At 34.2% G+C, this 21,668-nt stretch overlaps 1 protein-coding gene across 1 annotated transcript in view; it reads right to left on the bottom strand.

The window, feature by feature from the left end:
- LOC142321708 (xanthine dehydrogenase-like) overlaps positions 1-21,668 on the bottom strand; it is a 146,836-nt gene that overhangs the window by 71,199 nt on the left and 53,969 nt on the right. Inside the window, exons 9-13 of the mRNA XM_075360011.1 lie at positions 13,921-14,051; positions 6,887-7,015; positions 5,613-5,780; positions 2,999-3,164; positions 690-805 (exon numbers count right to left, since the gene is read on the bottom strand). Coding sequence (XP_075216126.1) covers positions 690-805; positions 2,999-3,164; positions 5,613-5,780; positions 6,887-7,015; positions 13,921-14,051 — 710 coding nt within the window. The remainder of the gene's footprint in view (positions 1-689; positions 806-2,998; positions 3,165-5,612; positions 5,781-6,886; positions 7,016-13,920; positions 14,052-21,668) is intronic.

The raw sequence follows: 21,668 nt of genomic DNA, 5'->3' as shown, positions 1-21,668 counted from the left end.
CATTTTCTTTTTTCTTTTTATTTCTTCTCCTACCTTAATATTATCTACAATATTTACTTGCACAATTCATGAATTTTTTTTATTAACATTTTACATCTAAAAGTAGATATGAGATTTATGCGAGGAAACGATTTTATATAGGTTTATAATAAAACTAAAATGTGATAATCAGTGAGAAATGATATTTGATTGAATATTTTTAAAAAAATGTTTAAAAATTCAGGTGCATGAAATTATGTGATTGCTTGAAGTACATGATTAAATATGATATTTATATAACCATTTATTCATTTATAGTGTCTACTGTATAATAACTTCTAAACCTGAATATACAATTTACTCAATCTTTGCCTTTGCCTTATAATCCAACTAAATCTCATGTCTGTTTTCAGTTCCTTATTTACTTTCTTAAAGTTCCATCTATATTTTATAACTAAATTATAATCAGTGTCTAGATTTGACCCCTCCTACTAAACATTTTTCAACAAATTATTTTATTTTAAGTCTGTAATCATTGTGCTGCAACTGTTGGCTTTACACCATATGCAAAAAAAGTTCGTAGTCATTTATGACTTCTAAAAAAGATGTTTGCAATTGTTACCTACAACATTGCTATGTCACTATCAAATAATTCCAACAAAATCTGTTAGAAAAACAACCAAATTTTAAAATATTAAAGGACAAAATACCAAAGCATCAGCAGGATCGAGTGAAAAAGAAGTTGCAACAGCTTTTTCTGCTACTACAACTGCTCCAAAGACTTCTCCAGGAACTTTTTTAATGTCATTCACATATTCTGCTTCTCCTGCGAAAATACACACAAAAAAACTATAAGAATAAACTCAATGAAAAAACTAATAAAATATGCAATGCAATCTTCATAATAGGTACAGAATAGGTATCTTCAAAACAGAGACAGAAAAGTAGTAATCATGTTTCATTATAAAGGTTAAATAACAAAATTTAGATCAGCATGATAAAATGAGATTTACTATTTTATTACTTAATAATATATTTATGGCACATCTTCTAAATGTACAGAAATATATGTCTAGATTTTTTAAAGATTACAAATCAGTCCCTTTCTCACTGTTGCAGATTGTACAGTTTTAATGTAAGTTTCAGCAACAGTAGCCATCTCCTATGAACTCCATGTCAGAGAGCTATTGGCTTCATCTAGAAGATTCTTGATGTGAGTCTAATCAGGGTTGATATTTTTCACATGCTAAAAATTAATTTTTCATAATAAAACAGTGATGATTTCTTATCATAAAAACTTGTATTTGCTGGCGTGAAATAAATAAATGTAAATTTTCTTTTCTATATCAATTCAAACAAAGAATATTCTACAACCATTTCACACAATGAGACACAACATGATGGAATTATTAACTACATTAACAGAAACAACATAAATTAAAGCTTGATTTACACTATAATTTCAGATAAAAGCAAGATTTTTTAATTAACACAAAACATACAATTGCGAACATAAAATAATACAGCATCAAATAATTACACAACAGTAGCATCATAACTAATTCCACTATTATACCAGTCATTGACCATTATTAGGTAGTCCCTACACACAAACTGGAAAGATACAGAAACAAAGTGATTTGGTCATACATCACACATATTAAAAAACAAAATACCATTAGAATGCATAACTGAAATAATAACCCCAACATAAACTATAACAGAGAAAAATTAAATTTAACCAGTAAACTGATTCAAGTAATACATCCTGCACTTAACCAGGCCTGTGAATCACTTCATGTTTCTAACCTCCTTCTTGTAAACTTTGAAAATACACCTATACTATACTATGAAAAACAGGTTAACAAAATAATTTATGGTATTATTATGTTAATACATCATTCTCTTACATAAAGCCAACAAATTCATCATATATTTATCATTTTCATGGATAAAACTACATCCTAACTTCACTACAAATTATGAATACAACAAAGCAATCAACATTCACTGTGTCATCATAATCCAAAACTGGTAACAAGCACTTTTTTAAATACTAAAAAAAAATTGAACACTTATCCAAACACATCTAAATACTCCCTCATGAACTAAATATACAGATTTTTCATGGGTATCATTACATGCTACATAACTACACTGAAAAACTTAGCACGGTAAAATACTATAAATATATTAACAGCTATTCTTGTAAATATTGGAAATACAATATTAAAAATGAAAAAATACATAATATTAATTAAAATTAAACATTTATAAAAATTACATTTTATGAAAAAAATTTATTGTGTAAAGCAAAGCAAACACAAAGCAACAACACAAACATTAAACTATAGTAACTGTACTAATACTTTGTTGAATGAACCAGACACTTACTAACCCACAGATATATATTCAGGCTTTCTTAAGGAAAAATTCTGATCTGTCCCCATAGCTGTGACTGTTTAACTAATCATCCTCCCACTAATGGTAAAAAAAGCTACCAAGGTGGAAGGGGGAGCAAACCACAAGAAATTAAATATAGTATAATATAATTATAATATAATTAAATTAATATCAGATGATATAATTTGATTTAAATTTTATTCCAGTCATTATTCACAAATTTATAAATGTTTTTAGTCCTAAATTTATTATCTACAGGTTATGTTGTTTTTATCAACTTATTTTAGCAAGTTTTATTAAAATTTATCCACTAGAACAGACAAATCTTTATTTTGTAAAATAGCAAGTATGAGTATAAAGTAAGTGATAGCATAGTAATTATGGGATATGTACATATTACATTTTACAAGTACATTTTATTATAACAATGATTATTAAATCATTCTTATAATGACTAGAAGTTTATACTTTAATTGAAAATAATTGCTGACAAAACACAGAGTGAAGAAATTCAAATGCACCAGAAAGTAATAAATCAATAATTTTTTGGAGTACCAGTAAATACATAGATGGTAAAAATTATGAAATTAACCTGCAATAATATAGCATTTCTTACCAGAGCACTGACTGTAAGCTTCAAGTTTTGGTACTGGTTTATTGAGTGGCCATAGATCTTTGTGAGTTTCAAAATCTTGCATTCCTGAAGATAATGGTCTAACTAATAAACTTCCTCCACTCCTATTTTTAGATGAAATGTTTTCAGGGGATAAACTCAATATAAACTGAAAATGAAAGAACAAGTAGAATTTTCTTTATTTCTTCAGATTAAGATGTCATCTTTTAAAGCAAAATTTGTCTTTCAAAGTGCAAATTTTGTATGTGTGGCTACATCTACAAAATATCAAACACAAACTATTTTATATATTAGTAAATATTTAAAAATTTATTTTCCTAAACTGTGCTATATACATAAACCCTTTTTTTTAACCTCTGGGACCACCATAAGTATTGCTTCAGAGGATGAGATGAATGACAATTTTTGCAACTTGTGATGAAAATGCCATGCCTGACTGGGATTTGAACATGGGACCTCCAATTGAAAGACCAAGACATTACTACTCGCGCCACAGAAGCCGACACACATAAACCCTGTCATGGATGAACTCATATACCATGAACTAACAATTCCGGTCAGGCATAGCACTTTTCATAAGCTACCAATTTCCACCAGGCTGATGACTGTAGCTGTTGATAACTGCTCTTTTATAAAAAAAAAAAAATCCTTCACAACTTTTTACTAGTTACATTCGTTAAAAGAATAATTTTAGGAATATGTGAATAAACTCAAAACATTAACTATAAGCATCATGTACCTATAAAAATATTTAAAAAAATATAAGGAAATTAAAATTAAAATGAAAGGTAGAAATTTAAATATTGTAACTAATACAATATAAGTACTGTTAAGCAATAGATATATGATACTCAAATACTCTAATCGTTCATAAAAAATAGTGGAATATATTAATGCTTAGGAAATACAGAAACTCAACTGAATAATTTTTGTCCTAATGGGCTCTTTTCTACAAAAGTTTGCAAATTTAGTGCAGTCAGTCTATATGCAGTATTACAGTCTTCTATGAGTACATAAATTTTGCAGATTTTTAAAGAAAAACTAAAATTCTACATACTTTTTAGCAAATCTCTTATATGATTTTTTTTGTGAAAAAACTGGAAAGCTTAACTAGTTTAAAAATATTAGGTTTATTTAAATATTATTAATAATTCTTTTATGTTAATTTCAAAGCAACATTTTTTAATTCTTTTAGGATTGATTTTTTTTAGAAAATAATATGAGAATATCAGATGATATAATTTGATTTAAATTTTATTCCAGTCATTATTCACAAATTTATAAATGTTTTATTACTAAATTTATTATCTACAGGGTATGTTGTTTTTATCACGTTATTTTAGCAAGTTTTATTAAAATTTATCCACTAAAATAGACAAATCTTTATTTTGTAAAATAGCACAGTATGAATTTTATAGTAAGTGATAGCATAGTAATTATGGGATATGTACATATTACATTTTACCGACTTACAATCTAAAAAGGTAATAAATATCTTTATACTTCGTAATTAAATTAGAATTTCTGGGGTTATATGTAAAATGCATTTGTATGTAAATTATCTGAGGTTCAAGTGGAAATAATCAGATTTATTTTTTATGATTAATCATATTCATTGTAATTCTAGTTCTAGTGGAAAAATGAGTGAAAGTTCACTTGTAGATATGAATGTAACTAATAGTTCAGTGTGATTGGTGCATTAGTATTTTTTTCCTAATATGCTCAGCTCAGTGAAGATGGCAATGGGAAACCATTTCATTCCTGTTACTCAGGTCTGTTATAAGGTCTTGTTACAATATGTTTTAGGGAAACCTTGAAATGATTGGTATAAGGAGTATAAAGCGGTTACTGGAAGAAGGATACTGGATAGTTTTATTGAGGTTGTGTAATGCACAAAATTGAAATGAAATAAAAACAACATTATTTCTTTGCTACAAAAATGATTGGGTTCAATTAAATGTACTACGCTTTATGTACTGGAACTGCTTTTATTTAATGAAAAAAGGGATAGAATAGAGAACTATTGTATTTTACTTAGTGGAAAATACAACATTGTATACAAATATAGTAGTGTAATTATCTATGGTGCAAATGTACCTCAAATAATTTAGATACAATTTTACTTTATAGAAACTACAGAAATTCTAAACAAATCACAAAAACTAAAAAAAATATTTATTTCTTTTTAGACTGCTAATAAATTGGAAAAGTCAATAAATTGTACTTATATACCTCCCAACAATAAAACACATGCGTACTTGGATTCACAGACACACCATATATACTTAAATATACTCCTATTATCTATTTATACCATACTCAATCTTGATGTTTAAATTGTAATTTATGATCAATAAAATTTATTTTACTGTTATTGTGAAATGGCATGTAGTAAGATTCTTGTTTAAGAATATGAAATTGACTGCAAGATACTCGCACGTTAAACCATAGAATGATGTGCTGAACACAGCATTAAATTTACAGATTGTTTATCCTATTAGACAAATATGTTTTTCTATACAAAGATGAAAAAGTAATAAATAAATTTATATTAAAAAGTAAGAAATAAATATGATATTTAATTTTCTGAACATACCTTGTAAAAGAGAGAAATAGCTAATCCTTTTCTGTATTCTGCAGAAGCATCTGGTGGAACATAAATAGGATTTAATTCAGAAGACAATGTTGAAAGTGCCCCTTGAACAACTTTTTCATCAAGCAACCTTTTTCCTTGTAGGAATGTCTCTGTTCTTTCTGCATGAACCTACAAATAATAAACGATTAATTAAAATTCATTATTAAATAATTCTATTTCCTTGTGATTTAATATTAAGTATAGTTGAGCCAAGAATTGACACCTTAAACCTAAATCAACAATTCACTTCTAAAAAGGAAAGGAATTGACAGTGGAGTAATCTTTTGTTAAAAAAAAAAAAATGGTTAACTTATTTAGTTTTTATATTACCACAGCTACTTGAGTCATAAATTGTCTCCATAAACTGCAAAAAATGACAAATATCTTCAAATTCAAACAATATTGAACATAAAAAACAAATAATATTGTTCAATGGTCACTCTACAAATCCAGTTGTACTGTTTCTTGTGTTATAAATTTAAATGTCCAATTATTTTTAAAAACCTGTTTGCAAATAATTTCTATATAATAAATAAATAATCAATCAACTTTTCATTAATTATAGATGGGTTAGACTGTCTGGAGACTTCATGTTTTCTTATTGATATAATATATATGAGTCTTCTTCTGCAGATGAAACACATTTTCTAAATTTTGTTTAGATGGTGACATTGCTCCTGGGAAATTAAGATAACATAAGTTTTGCATGGAAATGGAATACTTTCTCCTCAAGCATAAATAAATATACTTTAATAATCTTCCTTATAATTAGTTATTTTCACAGATAGGAAGTTATTTATGACAATTTCAGTAAACAAAATTTGCTATCCTTTTTGATTTTATAATATTTTTGCACACTAAAGGCTAACATTCACAGAAAAATTCCATTAATCAACTTTGTGCAACAATCCTATTGAGGATTACTTTTATTTTCATTTACCTATGGCAGTTTGCATATCCCACTGGGTTCAAACTTTGGTCAAGCAAGGCATTTTCTCATGCACAATAGAAATTCATCTACCAATGGGGATCATTGGTGAAACTAAATAAAATACATTATAAAATACAGCTTCAGATATAAATATTTGTAAAGATCTTATCTGAGTGAATATTTCATTTTTAACTGTGTAATCTTAATGAAAATCAAAAATAAATATGAAAAATTCTATTTCTCTTTTAATTCTATGTAATAAAATTAATTTTACAATATTTAAGGAATTATTAAAAATACGTACAAAATTAGGTGTTATAGATCCAAAAACAATTGTTGGTGTGTCAAGAACTTTATACTTATCATTTGGATCAACTCTAACCAAAAATGCTGCATTCACATAGGCATGAGCATTCTGAGCTCTTGGCATTATCTGAAACAAAAAATGATTTGAAGGGATTTTAATAGTTAGAAGTCATTAATAATTCAGCAAAGTCACTAACAGTTAAATTTCTTTGATTGAATTATTTTCAAAGTTTACAACTTTAGATAAAACATATGGAAGATGAGATTAATGAAACATAAAGAATGTACTCCTATGAGCATAGAGAATGAAAGTAGATCAACTTTATTATTAAATTAAATTAACAATACAAATCAATCAGTCAATAGAACTGAAATATATTTCACTTTTATTAAAAATACAACTTTTAATATTTTCATTAGTTAAACTGTGCTGATTGAGACATCAATATCAATGTAAATTAACACTGATTCAATATTAACTGCACAGTTAAAGTAACATCAACCCTAAACAGATCTTACATAAGTAACTTGAATTTGCAAAGTTTAAAATTCCAGTATGTATATATTAATGTAAAAAATACAATATTATCATACATCTTGTTAACCCTGAAGTATTGACATAAACAGGAAAGAAAAGAATGAAAGATAAGACTGATTAGAGATATGTTTAAGGAATTACCCGCCATATAAAATTAGATGCTAAATAAAACTGAACTCTAAGTCAAATATTTTGTTTTGTATGGACAATGATTTCTATGAATATAAATTTAAATTCTTATTAACAGTAATTTATAAACTTATAAATTTTATTTATCAGTTAAATTTTTTTTTAAAACAAAACCTTTGAAATTAATTATTAAAAAAATTGATATGGACACCACATGACTTCTTTGTATGCCTATTAAATTACATATACACATTTTTAAAAGTACATAAAACTTTATTTTACTAATAACTTCTGTTTTTTTCATATTTTTTTAAATTTGTTATTGTTATTATTAAATTAAGCAGCTACTGATTTAAGCAGTTACGTTGTCTCCATTAAATGAGATAGGACTGGAGGCCCTAATGACGGCCCTTAGCGAGGCGTGCAGCTTAGGTAGACCGCAAGGGGGAAGAGCGTTTACTGGTGGTTAGACTGTATCGCTAAGTTGAAATGTGAAGCACTGGCGGAGAAAAGACGCCTCCAGAGGGTCAGGGTACGCGGAGAAATTTCAGTTAATTTACTTATCGCTCGTTACCGCTTGGCGAGAAGTAAACTTTGTGTCGTAATAAAAAGATCCAAGGCGAATTCCTCGCAGAAAATAATTGAGGGACTCGATGAAAACCCGTGGGGAAGGACTTACCGAGTCGTCACTAAGAAGCTGGGACGACCCCTCTCCCGGCTGACCAGAGACCAAGCATTGAGGGCGATAGTGGAATTATTTCCGTGCCGACAGGAGCGATGGGAGAGAATGGACTGCTTACACGATAACAGGTTTAATATAGGAGAGCTCGTCTGGGCTACGAAGAAGATAAATATCAAGAAATGTCCGGGTCCAGATTCCATTTCGGCTGCTATTGCTAAGTCCTTTGTGGAGGAGTACCCGTGGACGTAATGAATGGGCTGTTGCGGAGGTGCTCCTTGCCGAGCAGATAGAAAAGATCTTGGCTGGCTCTGATCACTAAGCCGGGTCCTGAAGGCTGGGATGGCCCCAAGTTCAGGCCCATAAGCCTGACCGACGTTGTGGGGAAACTATTTGAAAGACTTCTGGCCGAGCGCGTGAGGGCCGAGGTTTATGCGTCGGGTGGCTTCACCCCCAGTCAATATGGTTTTGAGCAGGGGAGCAACCACCGACACGGTGAGACACGTCATAGACTGGGCGAGGGGCCAGACTGGTGGTACACGGAGAGTAAGAAAAGTCCCCCTTAATCTTTCTTCTGGACGTTAAGGGGGCTTTTAGTACTCTACCTTGGTCGGTGATTATAAGTGCCTTGAGAGAGAGAGAGGCATAAGTGAATATTCAGTCGCCACCCTCGACTATTTAAATGACAGAAAAATCTCAGTAATGATGGCGGACAGAAGGAATTCTATATGTTCGGGAGGGTTCCATAGGCCTCTGTTCTGAGCCCGCTCCTGTGGAACCTCTCGTATGAGGGTTTCGTCAAACTGGAGCACGAGGGTGATGCACAGATAGTTGGATATGCCGACGACCTGGCCGTGCTGGTCTCTGGCAGCAAAGAGGATGAGGTGGAGGATGCGGCCACTCGGGCTTTATAACGGATTAAACGGTGGCTCGTGGACAAGAAAATGAGTTTGACTCCACAAAAAACGGTGTGCTTTGACATGGTTAGTAAAAGACAACTACGCGATATGGTCATCGAGATAAACGGCGTAATGGATGGAACGTTGGGACGCATAAAATACCTCGGTGTGTGGCTCGAAAAATCCGGAAGATTCAAGACCAACCTAAACGGACTACCAAGAAGGCCAAAGGGACTACGAACACCTGTTCAGACTGATGACAGGTCCGGCTCAAAGCTCAAGAATAGGAGGCTTATTTTGTCAGTCGTGCTTTCTGTTTTGTTATAAGCGGTACCGGCTTGGGAGAATGCGCTTTCTATAAGGAAGAATGAGAAAGCTCTGACCTTCTTGCAAACGCGGGCGGCTTTGCTGCGTGTAATTTCGGCATACCGGAATGTCTCAAGCAGGGCGATTGAGGTTATTGCAGACTTTATGCCCATAAGAATTAAGGTGACCCAACTTAAAAGGACACATGAGGGCATGCCAAAAAGCTATGCCCTCGAGCGTTGACGAGGTGTCTGATTCCAGGTGTGGGACCGTGGGTTCGGAGGGTGAGGTGAATTACTACCTCGCAGAGTTCCTTCGGGCCACGGTGATTTCGCTGCCTACTTACAGCGATTCCACAGGAGAGGTTCTCCGGTGTGTATGTACTGTGATCCGATGACACCCTGGAATATTCAGTCTTCGTGTCTATGAGATGGGCCGAGGTCAGGAGAAGAAGCAACTTAGAGTGGTTGACCCCAGACAACACCATGGAATTCATGTTGTGGGGACATAATGAATGGGACTCCTCCAGGAAGATGGTTTTTGGGGTCCTAAGTACAAAAGAAGCTGAATGTACAATCTGAGACCACGACTAATCAAAGCCTAAAAGGACGCTCGTCAAGAAGAGGACTTTTGAACGGGTGGATTTGATTGCTAAAGAGAAGATCTTTAAGATCTAGGCAAAGATTAGGACCGGAGGGCGAGAGGGTGACGGACAGCCTCCTGCGGAGGGTCGTTTGTCCGCGCTTGCGTGAATGGGCGATGGTGATGAAGCACGAGGGCTCTGGATCCCCCGACCTTGAAGGCACCCTCCGGGGCTGTGTAATGCTTAATTGCGGGTCCGACTCCGGCCGGAGAGTTGGTGAGATAGGAGGTTTAGTCGGTAGAGCACAGGCACGCATACGCACTTCAACATCATCTTGCGAAACCTGTATCGAGTCTGACACTCTGGCCGTAAATGGGATTCCTCCGACTCATCAGAAAAAAAATCAATATCTTTATATTAAAAAAAAGAAGTTAAAAAAAGAAAAGAAATGAATGTGCCTTCCCCTTGTAAGATCAAAATATTTCATAAACTAAAATTGTATTTGCCTATAACTGGAACCAATGAAAATAAGTACCACTTATGATAAAATAAATCGTTCAAAAGCTCTCAATGAATAACTGCAGTTAAAAAAAAATTCAAAATAACATTTTTTTGAATTTTTTTAGACACTTTTGGTCTAGTCGATTGCAATCAAAAGGGAAGGTGTATAACTAGATGTTACAACAGTCCTGAATCCAAAATTCCAACATCCTACGGCTATTCGTTTTTGAGTTATGCGAGATACATACGTACGTACATACATTCATACGTACGTACAGACGTCACGCCGAAACTAATCAAAATGGATACAGAGATGGTCAAAATAGATATTTCTGTTGAAATCTGAAAACCTAAATTTTTCATGATCATAATACTTCCTTTCCTTCATACAAGGAAGTAAAATCTATAAATTTTCAAAATCCCAAAGATTTCCTTAGTCAACAAAATACGAGGGTGGATCCAGAAATAAGGTTCCCATCAATTTTACAATTAGACAACATTGTTTATTCTCATAGAAATTTACTTCGTTGGAAAGAAGAAACTTTGCTCCGTTTTTCTAAATAATCGCCATCTTCTTCTACGCATTTTTGTAGACGGTGCTCCAATTTCTGTATCCCAATGTCGTAGAACTCCGCCGCCAACCCGTTGAGGAAGCGTTTCACCTCTTCTTTGACTTCATCGTCGATCCGGAAGCGTTGGCCACCCAAGTGTTCCTTTAACTTGGGGAAAGTTAAAGGAACTTTAACTCACCTCGCGCCTCACTAGGCGCGAGGTCCGGACTGTAAGGTGATGGGGCATGACAGTCCACCCAAAGTGTGTCAAAAGTTCCTGGGTTTGACGGGAGACGTGATGTCAGCCGTTGTCGTGAAACAGCGTTACACCGGCTGTTATGCGTCCTCGCCAGCGGTTCTGGATAGCCCGCCTGAGTTTTCTTAGTGTTGCACAATAACTGTCTGAGTTGATTGTTGTCCCAAGTTCCATGAAATGGATCAGCAGTATCCTCTTACGATCCCAAAAAACTGCGACTGGTGATCCTGAGTGACGCCACTGTTTGGATTTTTGTTTCGTTTCGGGAGTGAAATGAAACACCCACGTTTCGTCTCCCGTAACAATGGAGTCCAACAATCCTTCCTTATCTTTTTGACACTTTTGAAGAAACTGGCGAGCACAGTCAAGGCGTTTCTCCTTGTGTTCTGATGTCAATAACCGCGGTACCCATCGAGCACAACCCTTATGATACCCCAATTTTTCAGTCAAAGCTCTTTCCTCTGTACCATAAGAACTCCCAGAAATCCGAGTAACAAGTTCACGGACGGTGATCCTCCTGTTCTGAAGTAGTTCGCGTTGGACCATCTCGATAACCGCCTTCGAAACTGACGGTCTTACACTCCGTTCTTCATCGTGGACTTCCTTCCGACCGGCACTAAACTCCTTGCACCACTTTCGGACGTGTTGAACGGATATACACCTCTATCAACTGACGATGAATATCCAAGGGATGAGTCCCTTTGGCGTGCAAAAAGCGAATTACGAAACGAATCTCGGACTTGGCGGGATCGACAAGTGGAACTTCCATCTCGGACGGCTGCTGAGCCAAGACTGAGCGGCGCAGCGAAGCGCGGCCGGGCGGAATCGAGAGTGGAGGAACAGCCGCGCACAGTGGTTTACCGGATTTCGCCTCGCACCTTCCCGTGCGGCTGGAGCTCTTTAGGAACCTTATTTCTGGATCGATATTCGTAGTTTTAATAGTTACTTTTTGAGTTTACAACATTTCTTAGATTACAATTATTTAAATTAATGATAAACTACTTCACTCTAAAACCTGAACACTATGAAAATTTATTATGTTAATCTTCGATATCAAAGTACAGTTACTTTATCAAGTTAATGCGATTCTTTAAAAAAAAACATGTTACCTGAAAATTGTCTGAAGTTAATAATTAAATAATAATGTATGTAGATTTGATGTAATAGTTTTTTATTTTGAATTTGAAGAAGAGCAATCTATTAGAAGAATACAATACTAATTAACGTGTGTTGGACCGAGTGTTTCTAAACATAAATCATATTTTTATTCATAAACCAGTAAAATACTGTAAACTAGAGCATTGTTTCTTAACACAACTGGTACTGCGGACCAATAAATATTTTTAGTAATTCGCGAACTAATTACAGTGAACTAGAGTATTTTGGCATGATAAAATGCTATTAGTGGCAGTAAGTAAGTACGCTACTTTTAGAAATATAAGATCAAAAAATAAAAATAAATAAAAAAAGATTTACACCTTAAAGTTAAGAAAAACTTCAAATTTACTCAATCGACAGTGGTTGCATGTGAAAAAAGTTTCATATGTTAAGCATACGACAAGCTATATATTCTTACAATTCCAGCAACATTTTGGTTGTTGGTTTGGGTTGGTCATATCAAAAATTGTTTCAGACAAACTTTTAAGGTAACGTTTAGAGGACTAACGACCACTTAAAACCGATACGATACTTTGCCTATTAAGGGAGGTACGATTTTTTGTCCTCAAAACCCCATTTTTCCACCCCCTGGGCCAATGGTTGTTGATATCAAAAAACTTTACTTGCACACGTTTTAGGTCCTTATCCAAAGAATAGAAGGAACTTAAAACAAATTTGATATTTTACTTAATAAGAAAGTTATAGTGATAATTTTGTTTTTTTTTCGAAAAAGCCCCCCATTTCCACCTGATGGTCCGATTTTGGCCATTATCGAACTCGACCGAGATTTTGGGACCAGTTATTTTTAGGAACAATTTGAAACTGATTGGCGCAAAATTACGGCAGTTATCATGTCCACAAGAAAGTGAAATATGTACATATAAATTTTTGAGCTGACGGTGGTTTTGGGGTCTGAGGCGAAGAAACGTCGAAGATATGAAACGCGAAGATATTTCGAAATTTTCCGGAAGTCGAATCATGGTACCCATTACAATAGATAGCTTTCTTATGAAATCTACCTAAAATTTGAATGGGTTGACTTTAACAAGAAGTAAAACATGAAAATACATTTCTAAAGTAGTAGAAGAATAAAATCTCAAAAAGCAATTATTCTATTGTATCGGTTTATGTTATAGCATAATTTATTCCAAATAATGAGTAAAGAAACTTGCTTAAAAAAATAATTCAAAGAATTAATGAAAAAGTTTATACTCCAAATGAAAAAAAATGTTACAGCCTAAGCTGTAATAGAACAAAAAATATAATTAAAAAATATAATTCTGAGTATAAGGTTTCTGTAATTAAAATCTGATATCAAACCACATTTACAGAATAATAATTAATATGAAATATTAATTTATTATAAAAGAGTAGAATCACAAATTTGCAAGACAACTATAGAGAAGTACAAATTTATGACAGTAATATTTACCTTGTATGATTTAAATCTATACGATGAACTATTAAGAGCAGGTAAAATTATTTGTGTTACAACCTTCTTATTCATATCTTTTGCAAGATATTCCATTAGTGGTACAGTGTCTTGAATTCCAGTAACATCCTCTAAAAAAAAGAAAATCAGAACACATATAATTCGTAGAAATGAAAATTATTATAACAAATGCATTTTTTTTTTGTCTTCAGTCGTTTGACTGGTTTGATGAATCCCTCTAAGATTCCCTATCTAATGCTAGTCGTTTCATTTCGGTATACCCCCTACATCCTACATCTCTAACAATTTTTTTTACATATTTCAAACATTGCCTGCACAATATTTTCCTTCTACCTATCCCTCCAATATTAAAGCGACTATTGCAGGATGCCTTAATATGAGGCTTATAAGTCTGTCAGAAATTATATTTCTGACTGAAGGGTCGTTTCGCCTGTGCTATTCGGCATTTTATATCTCTCCTGCTTCGTCTATCTTTAGTTCGTTATTTCTACTACATTTCATTATACCTGCATTAACAGATTACAAAACAGACTTTTACTTTCCCCAATGGTGCTGACCAACCTAGTCATGATGAAAGTAAAATAAGTATGGAGAAGATTCAGAGTAAATATGTTTTTATTTATTTATTTAAACATGTTATTAACAAAAAGAATTCATATATTTGTTGGTGGTCTCGGAATCTGACAGCAATGAATCAGTCTGTGAATCGAATCAGAAGCGCTGCGCAACGAGAGGATGATCCCGATCGGCGTGCGTCCCTAACTGCGGATTACCGCAGAAGGAGGACTATCATAGTATTAGGTTCTCTTAGCGTAATTTCTGGCGCTCCTTTGTTCAGGAGCAAGGAAATAAAGACCCTTGGGGCGTTGTGTATAGAGCCTTGGACATAAGCACAGGAAAAATGTCCTCTTGTCAGCATTGTCAAACCGCTAGGGTGTGGTAATTGATAAGGACCGTGTCCTTAATATTTTGTAAATCCTAGACAGTTTACTTTGACATGGTTTACATCTTTCCTTACTTCAATTTTTACATGTGGTGGGCCTCTTTTGTACCATTCTCTCGAAAACCACAATGATTTTGCTTAAGGGCCGATTGGCTGCTTCCCGACGAATCCGGGTTCGGATGGCAGGTCTCTCCATTCGGTACGTTACGACTCAGAAATACGTGGTGTTATCCTTGATGAGAGTTTTCGGTTCAAGGAACATCTACAGTATGTAGCAAAAAAGGCCGCTGATGTTTTTTATGGAATCTGTAGAGTCATTCATCCCGATTGGGGGCTAAATTACCGTACCATGCGTGTCCTTTACAAAGATGTCAGCGAAGCTATGATGCTGTATGCTGCGCCTGTCTGGACTCACCGCATGGCTTTTAGGTATTGCGCAGACATTTTGTTGCGGGCCCAGCGACTCTTCTTGCTGGCTGTTATAGGCGGTTATTGAACAATCTCGCGGGTAACAGTCTGTGTTATAGCTGGAGTCAAATCAATAGATATCTTGGCTAATGAGCGTAAGGAATGCTACACTTCCAAGTAATCTATTGACGTCAGAACGAAAGAAGGAGATAGAAGACCGAGGCCTTGCGTCTTGGCAGGTCAGGTGGGACGAATCCCATACAGGTCGCTACACGCATGATTTAGTTCCTATAGTGTGATTTAGGTGCGATTGAATGGGTCTTCACCAATCGATATATCACACAGTTTCTCTTCGGATATGGTGCCTTTCGGGCGAGTTTGGCTAGGTGTCGATTTGTGGATTCGAGTCAATGCCCGGATCGTGGGACTGATGATACAGTGGTGTATATTGGTGTTGTTTGTGATTCGATTTGGAGCTCCCGCTGGTGGTGGTGGTACGGCGCCGCCGGGGTATGGTAAACCACGCGACCGGGTCCGTGTTTTCCCTCCGCCGGTGGCGGTCCTGATTGTGACTTGGTAATGCCACGCGAGATACCATGATGGGACCGGGTGGGGTGCGTGGTTTGTCCCCGGCTCCTGCGCAGACCGGAATGAGGTTACGTTCCCCTTGTTAGGTGACCTAAATTGGTCGATTTATTTCTAATTTCTTTTTTCACTTTAAGACTAAATTGGTCTTAAAGTGGAAAGACAAACGAGATGTTGTCATGATCAGAGGCGTACGCAAGATGGGGTTACCTTAATGTTAGACCTATATAAAATACACATACTATAAATTTATACATATATATTTGAGTATCTTTTTAAAAATCTATCGTATTCTCTCCTTTGATTTCTCACTGTCAGAGTAACAAAATCTATCGACATAAGTTCCGCCCTTCCTTCTTCAGTAATTTAATCCCCTCGGAACTGCGGCACTGTACGTGCCGCAGTTCCGAGTAATGTGCAACACAGTAGCCGTCATTCAGCATTCTGAAAAGGCGGCAATGCTCTCACTAGCGCGGTGGGTGTCAAAGCATATATCCCTCCTTGACTACTGAAAGAGAGGAAAGACCATCAAAGCTGTGCCGCTTTTTAAGAAGGTACGGTAATAATACCGACCTTGTAATAAAATAAGGCCGACACCATATAAACATACTTGTGAAACATATTGTCGGAACTGTTCTGCAATGGCAGTAATGCGTATACGATATGTTGTACATTGTCGAACGGTATTCACTCGTTAGTCTGAATTCAGATTTCGTTGTGGAACATTCGTTTAACATTTTCTGCATTTCGCAGATCATGTTTTTAAATAGAAACTTTACATTATCGTTCCATCTTCTTAATATGTCTAAGCGACCTCAAAAAAGTTCAATTTTACAATTGTTTAACAAAACGTGCGTGCCGGTAGTGATTCTTGTCACGTTAGTGAAAATTTCACATTGCCAAATATTTCTTCGCTGACGCAACGTGACGACACTTTCGCAAACGTTCTTCCTGAAACTAGTTTCATACTCTCCTGTTGTACATCGACATCACTCAATAATGTTGATTTGCCCGCTGAATCATATAGAAGTGATAAGTGTATTGTTCTGGTTCTGTAAGCTTCAACATCTTCAAGTTTCAGTGAACCACAAGCTTATGATATTGGTGTTTACGTAGGAAAAGACTTTTGTCCAATGAAAAAACTGGATATTTTGAACAATTTCTGGGAACCAAATCCAGGGTTTGTTTTTCCAACAAAAGGAAAAAGAAATCTGCGATTTCAGTTTAAATGGCTTTACCGCTGGAAGTGGCTTGCATTTTCCGAATTTAAGGGAGGGAGTTTTTGTAAATTTTGTGTACAATTTTTGCTCCAAGAAATGGTGTTGGATCTGGCAAGCAACCCTTAGGTCAACTTTGTAGTGAGAAATTTGACAACTGGAAGGATGGCGTCGAGCGATTTTTAGAACATGAGAAGTGTCTTTATCACAAAGAAAGTTTGAAGGTAGCCAGTAGTTTGACCAAAATTTCATGTTGGAAGAAAACGTCTGTAGATGTGCTAATAGATATTGCAACAATTCAAAAGAAACTGGAGAACAGGAAAAAACTTATTCCTATTACTGAGAGTATTTTTTAAGCGGGAACAATGTATTGCTCTGCAAGGCCACAGGGATTCAGTACGAATAGAGGTCGAGATCCAGAAAAAAATGATGGCAATTTCAGGGCACTTCTTCGCTTTCAAAGTAAGACTGATACTGTATTAAAAAATATGTTGACTGTAGTATTGGAAATGCGCAGTACACCAGTCTGAGAATACAGAATGAAATAATTGAAATGTGCAATGACATGATTGTTCAAAATCTCATGAAAGAACTTATTGCCTCCAGTTGCTTCACTATTCTCGCAGATGAGACGTCAGTCATACCAGGCTTAGAACAATTATCACTGTGTGTTTATTATGTTGATAGAGAAAATTTCACTGCAAAGGAAAATTTTCTACAATTCGTATCATTATATGATGTGACCAAAAAAGGAATCTCAATGAAGATATTGGACAAGTTGCGTTCATTAAATGTAAACATAAATAAAATTTGTGGTCAAGGATATGACAGAGCTATTTCCATGTCAGGAAAAGTAAATGTAGTCTAGGCACATGTAAAGGAAATAATTCAGTCAGCTTTATATGTCCCCTGCTCAGGACACATCCTCAGCTTAGCTGTATTCATTGTTTGTGAAGTAATTGCCATTAGAAACTGCATGGGTACAATATCGAGTCTGTACAAATTTCTTAATACCCTTAAAAGGCAACATGTTTTAAAATTGACGATAAGTGAAATAGAAACTACAACTTTACGCCATGAAAAACTCTTTCAACTTTGCGCAACACATTGGTTGGAAAGGTATAATTCCTTGGCCGCAGGGTTGGAATTGTATGACCCTATTATTATAACCCTTCAAAGTATATCAGAATGGAATGGCAAAGACTCATCCTCAAAAGCAAATTCACTTTTATGTGCTTTGACTGAATGTCAATTTGAGATACAACTGTTGTATTCAGAGACAGTTTTCTTTAAATAGGTAAATAAGCAGTTCTTTAAGTGGGTAAATTCATGCAGAATTCAACTATTAATCTATGGAAGCAGTAAACCTTGCTGAAGATATTAACAGTGAAATGAAATGTATAGGCAAAAATGTTGAAGAATTTTCTAAAATTTTCATTTGTGCTTCTAAAGTTTTGAATAGGTTGGGGATCCTTCATTCAAATCCCTCACGTGGCAGCACAAGCAAAAAACCGTAAAAACTTGGACTTATCATCAGTGCCGCCAGAACTTTAATTTCATGTCTCTACATTTATTCCATTTCTGGATATCTTCATGTCCCAACTAGATTCGTGTTTCTTGAAACAAAGAAAATATAGAAAGGCTTTCAGTGCCTTTTACATACGAATCCAGACCTTCTGCTCCTGCCTACTCAAGTTTATGCTTTCACAAAAATTCTACACCAGTGACATAAGAAGCAAGTGGTTGCCAGGAAAATGTGAATAATGAATTAAAATTATGGTACACAAAAATTGCACGTCTTGAGAAGGGAGACCAACCGAAAACGGTCATAGTTGGGTTAACTATGTGCAGTCCCAACATACTTGAACATTTGTTCAAGTCCTAGTAAAGCCAGTTATTTTTACACGGATTTGAATACTAGATCGTGGATACCGGTGTTCTTTGGTGGTTGGGTTTCAATTAACCACACATCTCAGGAACGGTCGAACTGAGTATGTACAAGACTACATTTCATTTACACTCATACATATCATCCTCATTCATCCTCTGAAGAATTATCTAAAACGGTAGTTACCGGAGGCTAAACAGGAAAAGAAAGAAAAAGAAGAAAGTCCCAACATAATACCAAATATATTCACTTTGTTAGAAGTACTAGCTGCACTTTCAGTGTCCACATGTACAAATGAATGATGTTTCTCAACATTATGCAGTCTAAAAATATATTTGCATAATTCTGCTGGAAATACATGTTTGAATGGATTAGCACTCCTCAACATACATAGAAACTACATTCCAACTGCAGAAGATGTGTTAAATGAACTAATGAAAAATAAACATCATTTGGACATTGTATTGTGAATGCTGAAGTAATATACCGTAATATACATAATATACCGTAGGCTATGCACATTATAAATATTACATTAAGTTAACTAACTACCAGTACTCTTTTTAAACAATGATTTTTTAAAACAATAAAACATTATAGTAGAATAATGATTTGAACATTTGAGATAACTCAATTCTTTATTCAAATTCCTTCATGGAATGTGGATTCATCAGTGCCAGTTTCATTCTTCAACCCTTGGTGAGTTCCATACTGACATGTTCTGTTTAATTAAATTTATTTCTTTATATTTGATTGCTTCCATGGATTTAATATGTTATGTAAAGTGTCTTACCTATTGTATACAAATAACCATTGACTAAAACATATGATTATTGTGTAGCTTAAGTGTAAAAATGGCATTTGGCACTGGCACAAGCATTTTATTATAAAAATAAAATAGATGTAAAAGTTGCTAAAAAGATTGTAGCCCAAGGCTGTGAAAAAAAAAATGCATTATAGAAAATTTTATTAGGGTATTTATGAATGTGTTATATTCGAACATTGTAAAATAAATATATCATAACATGATATAATAACAACAATAATAATAAAATAACATACAAAATGTAAAATACTGATGTCAATTGTAAAAAATTTTAATAATGACCCCCCCCCCCCCGCCTGAACAAAATTCTGTGTTCACCACTGATCATGATCTCATCTTGCCACAATGCTAAATTGCAAATGTCAGTAGGATATCAGCCAAAACCTAAAACAAAGGCAATGCTTGACTACAAAGAATGAAAGAATGACATAAATATATCTGATCGACTTTCAAGCTATTACAACTCTAAGTGAAAGTCACTCACTTGGTTAAAAAAATCATTCTTGATATGTTGATATGTACATCAGTAACAAATGCCACATTGTTGTATCAAAAATTGTACCCAGCTGAAAACAGAAGATCAAGAATGACAGTGCTGCAGGCACAATAAAAAATAATACAGGAATTCCTGCAAGTAGTAAATCTACCTAGTGGAGTACCTAGTGAGAGTACATCAACATTTGTCAATCCAAGAATATCTAATTTAGTTACAACTCCTAATTTTCTAACCTAAATTGAGTGGAAAGAAAATAATAAAATTGTAAGAAAATGTTGCTCAGGCTGCTACAGTGGCCTACAAATAAATGGCAAAAGTTGGGAAAATGCTGCAAAAAAGTAAAAAAATTAGTACTGAGTGTATACCATGTTCAAATGCCTTATTGTCTACCCTGTTTTCAATGAAAACATAAAACAAAATGTTGTTTTTCAACTTTGTTATTTTTCTGAAAGAATAAAGACATTTTTCCATATGTCCCATTATATTTCTGAATTTCATAACTTTCCCAGTAAGTTCAAGCCCAAAACTTTGCAGTCTATGCAAGTTCTGTAAAATTATTTACTTTGTAAGTTGTACATGGCCGTGAGCCACATGTGGTTCACAGGACTGGGAACATGTTAAAAACAAGTTTTAATCTGTTAAAAATTAAAAAACATGACTCCCAAAACATGACTTAAAAAAATAAATTGATTTTGCCACCTAGCAGTTGGAATCAGAAACTTCTGGGCACAGTTTTTGAAATTCGCATTTGATTAACAAATGAGCACATTCTGAGCATGTTAGACATGCAAGTGATAAATGTTGTACTTTAATATAGGATAATTACTAATATAGGAAAATTAAAGAGTGTGTGAGTGACAATTTTTCATATAGTATTTATATACATTATAATTTTTTTTAATTTAAAAAAAAATTATGTAACCATATATATATATATATATATAGAGAGAGAGAGAGAGAGAGAGAGAGAGTGAGTCAGAGAAGAGAGAGAGCCATGACACTTTCGGTAATGTAAGGATTCCATTGCGGTATCATACATCTTAATCGGTTCAGCTGTTGAGCTGCTAGGATGGAACAAACATACGTACATCATAAATATATTATACTCCTTTTTGGGCAATCATGTAATAATACTTACTAATTCCTAAAAATAACCATAGTTACTTGTATCGCACAAGATGACAGAACTATTTTCATGTTGTAATATAATAGTTCTGCCTATGAGAAAGGGACTCAATTTGCTTACTGTGAGCATTTTTAATAAATTATCTTATAATCTAAAGTACTTTTTTCAATTAATTTATTAAAATTAAATTATGAGATTTCTGTTCAAAAAAGTAATATTACTTGGAGATAATTTTTTA

Source organism: Lycorma delicatula, chromosome 1 (assembly GCF_047948215.1).
Source record: "Lycorma delicatula isolate Av1 chromosome 1, ASM4794821v1, whole genome shotgun sequence".
NCBI classification, from domain to species: Eukaryota; Metazoa; Arthropoda; class Insecta; order Hemiptera; family Fulgoridae; genus Lycorma; species Lycorma delicatula.
The sequence above is the reverse complement of the archived record's forward strand: the minus strand, read 5'-3'. Positions and strand labels throughout refer to the sequence as shown.